Source organism: Quercus robur, chromosome 2 (assembly GCF_932294415.1).
Source record: "Quercus robur chromosome 2, dhQueRobu3.1, whole genome shotgun sequence".
Lineage (NCBI taxonomy): Eukaryota > Viridiplantae > Streptophyta > Magnoliopsida > Fagales > Fagaceae > Quercus > Quercus robur.
In genome coordinates, this window is record NC_065535.1 from 63,645,787 (window position 1) to 63,654,454 (window position 8,668).

Here is an 8,668-nt window from a genome sequence, read left to right on the forward strand (position 1 = left end):
TTTTAGCAACTGACAAAAATAAAGTACACAAATAATAACATATAAAATATTAATTAAAAATTATGAAAAGTTGTTATCCAATAATTCTAAATTTGAGGCAACAAGATTCCACTCCAACTTGAAGAAGTCAAAATTTAGATCTTCAAGTGCTAAATCCAATGTTCCAATTGAATGCTCCAAAGCCTTTGACTTGAAAAGGTTGATACTTGTATTTGTATAAATACAATTAATTAAAAATATAAGACTATAAATATATAACTTTTTTAGATAGGAAAAAATAATGAAAGATGTGAGTAGTCTAGAGAGCTTGAGAATTAAGTTTGAGTTTGAATTTGAATTTGAGAGATTTTCGGTGAGAGTATTTTGATGGATTAATGTGGAAAATCCCAAGTCATGCCTCCCTCCCTTTTTCCCTTCAACCAAAAGAAAGAAAGTCATTATCTATTCATGATTTTTACCTCCTTGTCTTTCTCACCCCGACCAAATAGAGTTTAATTGTTAGATACTTTCAAGTAGGAGAGAAATAATAAAATAAATAAAAATGATTAATTAAGTCAATAAATAAATAGAAGCATAGGGTTGGGTAGTTGGCCTTAGATTAAAAAAAAATGATTAATTAAGTCAATAAATAAATAGAAGCATAGGGTTGTGTAATTGGTCATTAGATACAAATACAAAGTCAGTAGCCTTTCTGCTTAGAGCATAGTAATGCTTTCAGCATCTTCTTTAATTCGTCTGCGTCATATATATATGAAGAGGTCACTCTAGGCCACCAAATTATGCCACAGACAAAAACAAAGGATAAAAATATATACTTTGTCTTTACTCACGTCGAGATCGAGTTTAAATTGTTAAATTTGTTGTTTATTCTTAAATGTAAAATAATTTATATCATAATAAGATTCTCATTGTATTATTATTATTTTTTTTATAAATTCTCATACACTTGATTAGTACATGTGTTTTTTAAACAATTTAAGATCAAGAAAATATTAGAGAGTGTAAATAAACTGAATATATATATATATATATATATGTATATTTTATCACAAACAAATTAACTTCTTGTCTCCAACTCCAAACCAGTAGGATAAATAATATAATATTATGGACCCAACTTTTTTCACAACAAATTTTGTAATTATTTAAGTTGTTAAGCGTGTTTGTCACTTTTTTTTTATATATAAAAATTTTACTATGCTCTAAGCGTGTTTGTTCCCACTTTCCAAAAACTTTATATTTGTAGAGTAACAAGTGCTAAGTATCTAATGGATAGAAAATGAAATAATATAATTAAAGACTTCACAATGACAACACATTTTTATATATGTAACCACTTCAACCAAGCATTAATGTAAATAATGACATTAAAAATAAAAATAAAAAACCCATTAGGCCACTTCCGGAAGTGGCAACGTGGTATAAAATGAAAAGTCAAGGATTGGAAAAGTTGCATAGAGAGAGAGTCACATGTATTATACTATTATAGACAGAGGGAGATCCGCCATAGAAATTGCAGCCTCCATTCCAAAAATATCTTGGCAATACTCCCATTTTTCAAAGGAGCTCTCTAAAAAAAAGGGTCCATTTTTCTTTGTTCACTCCGTACACTTTTTCTTCTGTCCACACCTCCACAATTCTATTAACCGTACTATTCCTTTCATTGGCTGCTTTCACTGCCTTATAGATCTTGTCCTACTGTTTGTTTTGTGTCTTTCTTCTTTAGTCTTTACAACCCTCTTCTTTTTTTCTCAAAACAAAGCATACATATTCTGTGTCAGTGTTACATTGTTGTTGTTGGGACTTTGGAACTTCTGGGTCTAAAGTTTGTCTCTTGGTATTACAAGCTGCCAAAGCTTCTTTCAAAGAGGTAGGCTTTAGTTGTTCTTGCCTATGTTAATGTTCCTGCTCTTTATAGAAATTGGATTGTTTCTTGTAATCATATAGTAATTCATTTCCTACTGATGTACAAGTTCTGAAATTTTTGGTCCTTCAATGACAAAGCTTTTCTTTCCTTAGTTATCTAATTTCACTGTTCTTTGTGTGTATAAATGCTTGATTTCACCAGTGGTCTTTTTATTGTATACAAATGCATGAATATTAGTTTGGATTAGTTTTGTTTCAGTTTTTAATCAAAAGGGTAGCTTTTTAATGTTTCTGTTTTTTTCTTTTTTGGGTTTTTAGTAGTGTTTCCAAAGCCAATCTGGAGGAGTGAGAAGGGTCTGTGGTTCCATTGTTGTTGTTGTAGAATTAAAAGGGATTTTAGTTGTGTTTGTGATTCTCTTTGGCCTGTTGGCTATGGGGGACTGTGATTCTACTATTTCAGAAGTAGAAGGAGAAGAAAACTTAATTGCTGCAGCTAGGCACATTGTTAAAGCCTTGGGGTCAAATAAGAAGCTTACATTTAGTGCAAGGAAAACTTTGGCAGAACTTGGCAGCCAATTGTCCACCATGGCTGCACTAAATGAAACAAAGGGTGTTGGGGTTAGTGAGATCGAAGATCGGCTTTATGCTGTTGAGGAGAAGATCTTGAGTTGGGAGGAAGATCAATCTATGATATGGGATTCAGGACCCGAAGAAGCTTCTGAGTATTTGAATGCAGCAGATGAAGCCCGAAAATTGACTGAAAGATTAGAGAGTCTGTGCCTGAATAAAGATGATGATGAGTATAAACTGTTACACAGGGCTCACAATGTTCTTCAGAAGGCAATGGAAAGGCTTGAGGAAGAGTTCAGTCACATGCTTGTTGAGAACAGGCAACCTTTTGAGCCGGAGCATGTGTCTTTTCGATCCAGTGAAGAGGATGTTTTGGATGAGGGCTCAATTATCTCTTTTGGAGATGAGTCGATTGAGGACTCACTTCAGAGAGACAGTCTCAGCAGGGCCTCGGAGGAATATATCCTTGATTTGGTCCATCCGGATGTGATCCCTGAGCTCAGATGCATTGCGAATTTGATGTTCAATTCAAATTACGACCAGGAATGTTACCAGGCCTATTCCAGTGCCCGTAAGGATGCCTTGGATGAGTGCCTCTTCATTCTTGAAATGGAGAAACTTAGCATTGAGGATGTGTTGAAGATGGAATGGGTTAGCTTGAATTCCAAGATAAAGCGATGGGTTCGAACAATGAAGATATTTGTGCGGGTCTATCTTGCTAGCGAGAAATGCCTCAGTCATCAAATTTTTGGGGAGCTCGGAGCTGTTTGTGTAGATTCTTTTGTTGAGGCATCTAAGGCTTCAATGTTGCAGCTTCTGAATTTTGGTGAAGCCATGTCTATAGGTCCTCACCAACCAGAAAAGTTGTCTCGCATTCTTGACATGTATGAGGTGCTATCAGATCTTCTTCCAGATATAGATGCTTTATACTCAGATGAGGTGGGTTCTCCAGTTAGAATCGAGTGTCACGAGGTTCTAAGTAGATTGGGTGATTCTGTAAGGGCAACATTTCTTGAATTTAAGAATGCCATTGCATCAAATGTATCAACAAACCCTTTTGCTGGAGGCGGAATCCACCATCTGACCAGATATGTTATGAATTATGTCAAGATTCTAACTGACTACTGTGAGATCCTTAATTTTCTCCTCAAGGACCATGATGAAGATGATCCCAGTTCCTTGTCACCTGACATGAGTCCAACTAAGGAAGAGGAGAATAAAAGCAGTATCTCCCCAATGGCTCGCCACTTGCGATCAATTGCTTCAATTCTGGAAAGCAACCTTGATGGTAAGTCCAAGCTATATAAGGATGCTTCCCTGCAGCACTTCTTCTTGATGAACAATATTTATTACATGGCTCAAAAGGTCAAGGGGTCTGAGTTAAGGCATATATTTGGAGATGAATGGATTCGAAAGTGCAACTGGAAATTCCAACAGCATGCCATGAATTATGAGCGAGCTAGTTGGAGTTCAATCCTCTCTTTGCTTAAGGATGAGGGGATTCAAAATCCCGGTTCAAATTCTATCTCAAAAACTCTGCTCAAGGAAAGGATTCGGAGCTTTTATATAGCATTTGAGGAGACATACAAGACGCAAACATCATGGCTTATCCCAGATCATCAGCTTAGAGAAGATTTACGGATCTCAACATCCCTCAAGGTGATCCAGGCTTATCGGACATTTGTGGGAAGGCATGGTAGTCTCTTAAGTGACAAGCATATTAAGTATACTGCTGATGATTTAGAGAGTTTTCTTCTGGATCTCTTTGAGGGATCTCCAAAATCTTTACAAAACAGCCATAGGAGGTAATAAGCAAGTTCAGTTTCATTCCAGTTAAGTTCCTGTCTTGTGTATGTAGTCTGATTTGTTTGAAAATGTTCATAGTTGTAAGTTCTTTGTTACCTTAGAATACAGATTGTACTAAGCAAAAACAATGTGAAACTGGTTTGTGACATGGTTTGCATCTATATGACTCAAATCTATCAATTGCAAGTCTTCAAAGCAATCTTTCATGGCAGTAAATGACTCATTCAAAGTCATCTTCCTCCAATCACACAGGATCCTCAAATTGATATTCGATACACACTTCAATGACCCCTCCTAGTACTTTGCCCAAAAAAGTATTCAATTTTTCTTCAAGGTCAAAGATTTGGTCAATGTAGAATTTTGACGCCCAGTAAATTATGAATCTCAAAGCCCATCCAAATACAATTCCTCACTTTTGACTTTCCATATTAAAAAATACTCAGGCACTAAATAACAAATTCATAATTTTCAAGTTCTTCCAAAGAAAATTCAATTCAGAAATTATTTGCACAATCAACCTCTAGAATCTCCTAGTGTTGTAGAAACAGTTCTTCATTCTCTTCCAATTCCCCGAGTAAACATTTTCAATATTAATAAACTAGAACCTTAGCTTCAAATTTTTGTAGAAATAACTCTTCAATTTCTTCCGTCTATTTAATTGCAACAAATATTTTGAATTTTTTCATCACCTAATTTTTCAAATTCAATTGTTTGTCATTTTGATTTTGAGCTAAAATTTGGCAAATCAAGCACTTCAAATTCAAATATGCACAATTTATAAACTTGAGATGATATATTCAAAAGCTTTTTGGGAAGACTACAAAGTAGTCTAGACAAATTTACTTCCTTTAGAAATAACATTTAGTTATTAACCAAAAAACCAAAATTAATATAGTGAGTCACTGACATGTCTGTTTGAAATTCTTTGAAAACTGTTGAACTTTCAGTCTTCATAATTGTCAAAGATTTATTGCATCCAACTTGTTAACACCGAATTTTGCCTCTTATATTTTTGTCTTAAGGACACTCGTTGACCAAACCCATTATAAATAATGGATAATGAACATACTCCATGAAAGAAAATTTAATAGAATCTCTATACATGCAATCCTGTAGTTGTTAATCTTCTTGTAGCCCTGTACAGTCAAATTGACCAAAATCTCAATCAAACGAAGGATTGAAGAATGTCATGAATTTATTGGGGGGGGGCGGAAATCAACTTTGATCAAGTTTCACTAGAACTTATCAAAGTTTGAATTTTGAACAATAATCTGATTATTTGATTGAAATAAATGAGATGTCTCTCTGTCAGTGCACACATGGATTATCCAAAAAGTAAGAAATTTCTTAAACTAGAGAAAATGAGCCAAAATGAGGATATATCTCTTTCGCCCATAAGTTCAAGCAAAATGCCTCATTTTTGAAACTATTTAGTGATATGCCCCTGTTTTGAAACTCGATTTGTTTAAAATCGAGTTTCAGTAAGGAACTCGAATTCATGGAACTTAAGTTCCTTGAAATGGAGCTCGAGTTCCACAAATTTTTTTTTTAAGTTCAATTTGCCCATAACTCGATTTTTAGAAAATCGAGTTTACATTGAAACTCGATTTTTAGAAAATCGAGTTTCAAAATAAAGGCATATCCTTAGATAGTTTCAAAAATTGGGTATTTTGCTAGAACTTTTGGACGAAATGGGTATATCCCCATTTTGGCCAGATAAAATGTCCTAAAGGTTGGCTATAACAATTTGTCTTGGTGAGCTCTGAATTATTGGAAAATTCATGTATAAATAACAAACTACAAAGTATTAACTAGCAAGATTTTGGAATTTGACTTGAAATTTCTTACCGAGCGTCCAACTTCTAAGGCTCACATATTCTTGTCTCGCGGTCCAAACTCCAAATACCATGGAATTGATTTCATTAGAAATTAGACTTCATAAGCTTTTCAACATTACCAAAATCATTCTAATAGTGATAATAAAAATCTTAAACAAAAATTAGAAGTTTGCAATAAAAAAGAGTCATAAAAGGAGGGCAGAGCATTACCTGTCTGTCAACTCATTTCATCAATTTTTTTTGCTCTAAAACCCTTCTTAAATAGCTGCCAAAACACTTTTCTCAAATCCCTCACTCCAGAGAAAAAAAACCAATAGTGGTACAATCTCTCCTTACCTACTTACTGTGTGCTAATCAATTTCATACCCATTGGCAATTTGATGCGATCCAATATGATGGATCCTCATACCTCATGAGTAAAGGTTCTTAATGGTAGAGGAAACATACACACCCAAAGTGTCGGCTGGAAATGTAGGCATCGATTCAAATTCAATGATGTGCATCGAAATTATGTCATGTCCCCTTAATTCGCTTGGTGTCTTTGCATGTTCTGAACTATGGTTCTCACATCTCACTCATGGTACGATATTGGTCAACTGTGTGTCACTCTTGTTGGTAATAGATGAGTGTATACACCCAAGGTTCTAGCTTAAGCACGTACATGAGCCAATGATGCATATCCATTGGTGGTATGTCCCTCTATAATAGATCCTCATTCAATGCTACACGTGCTTGCCAAATATTGAGCAAGGTTTTTAATAATGGAGCAATGATACTCTTACGCTCGTTTTTTAATATCTAATTTTTTACGCCTCTTTCATATTTTAAATAGGGTCCTGTTAATGTGTGCCCTAAGGGCACACATTAAACTTTCTATTTTTGGAAACATTTTCTCGATAATTGAAAAAGCTGTCATTACTTTTTCAATTCTCGAGAAAATTATTTCCAAAAATGAAAATTAATGTGTGCCCTAAGGGCACACATTAGTAAAATCCTTTTAAATATGAACATTTTCGTATCAATTGTGGATATTAATATAAAATAGTGGATGTAAACGAGTGTAAGAGGATACTTTTTCTTTAATAATATGGCTCGTGCATGTGCTAGGTGTCCTCCCAAGTGGAATGCTACTATTGCAAACTAGTGCACAGTGACCAAACGTATATAGAATGCTTCTAGCATGCATTGTGCACACAAATGTGAGACTCTATTAGTGCACCAATCGGGAGACCTCGCCAAATTATCATTGCAGAAATAATATAAAAGAATACTCTCAGATTGATGAAAGTGGTGGGTTTTAGTCAGCTCAACTAGTAAAGTCTCTGATGGTTGAATAAAAGATCTAAGGTTCAATCTCCGCCTACACCAAAAATCGATTGATATCTTGGTTTGATGATAAAGAGTTATCATCAAAAGCGGACGCCATAGGTTGAAACTCTCTCTCTCTCAGGAAAAAAAAAAAAGATTGATGAAGGTGAATATAGGTTATGCATTTGTTTGTGTATTTGGTAAATAATTAGACCATCCATTATCAAATGATAGACCGCATCATTCCTAACAGGGTGATGAGATCTACACAGTGAATTATTAAGGTTTGAAAATGTGCTTACTTTAAGTTACATTGAAATTCTTTATCAAAAAAAAAAAAAAAGTTACATTGAAATTACGAGTTCAATCTGAATTTAACTCTTCAAATTCAATATCCTATAGTTTTCAAAATCTTGTAAAAGACCAAAAGAACATGTCTCCCCCTTTTTTCACTAAACCCCTTTAAATCAAATCATTAATGTCACCCCACATGCATCGCTTTTAATGCATCATGGGACATACACCCTAAAAATGAAATCAAATGTTCTAATTTATACTTCATTGAGTAGCCATTTAGAATGGAAAATCAAAACAAGGTAATAATTGGATGTTCTACCTCAAGAAATGATTTTACCTAACTTGGGTTGAAGGATCTTAGGATCCTCATGACTTAGGTTGTATAATAAAATCAATTAAGTATAGGTGAATAATCAAACCTAAAAATCTTGATCATCGGTGACAACTCCATTTAATTCATTTATATCCCACCCCATACACCACCATTGCCATAGGCACGCATTAGGATAGCATGTGAGGAATGTGTCACCAGGCCAGGGATTGGACTAAACTAAAAAATGGACAAAATTGTTCTTCATTTTATCTTAAATATCAAACATGCATCAACCCAACAAAGAAACAAAAAATGAAGATATTTTTTCTTTATCTCCTCAACGATCAACTTTGATTTAATCCTCCTAAACACGTCTCTTTTTAGCTTTCCTTTCAACAAACTGTGCTAGCTTCCACCTACTAATCTTTGGGTTTTAAAGTTATGGAGTTTCCTAACACGTACAGAGAGGGGAAAAACTTTATAGGATCAACACAATCAATATAGAGAGGAGAGTTTGACACAAAATTGAATTTTATGTTTATATCAAAACGTTGACACTTTTGTTTGTAGTTGGTAGGGTCAAGTCAAGATCGTCACAACATATTTAAATCCTCCATATAAAACCAAGATACAAATCCATACTTTATACCCACACAATTGACCGGGAAAA

General features: G+C 34.4%; 1 protein-coding gene across 2 annotated transcripts; it reads left to right on the plus strand.

Moving 5' to 3' along the window:
• Positions 1-1,469: 1,469 nt before the first annotated feature.
• LOC126714438 (exocyst complex component EXO70E2) lies at positions 1,470-4,422 on the plus strand. 2 transcript variants are annotated; one of them, XM_050414588.1, is made up of 2 exons: positions 1,470-1,870; positions 2,185-4,422. In XM_050414588.1, the coding sequence occupies exon 2, from the start codon at positions 2,299-2,301 to the stop codon at positions 4,243-4,245; it is 1,947 nt and encodes a 648-aa protein (XP_050270545.1). In that variant the 5' UTR covers positions 1,470-1,870; positions 2,185-2,298; the 3' UTR covers positions 4,246-4,422. The 2 variants fall into 2 exon arrangements, with proteins under 2 accessions (XP_050270545.1, XP_050270546.1); XM_050414589.1 differs by having other exon boundaries at positions 2,188-4,422.
• Positions 4,423-8,668: the final 4,246 nt, after the last annotated feature.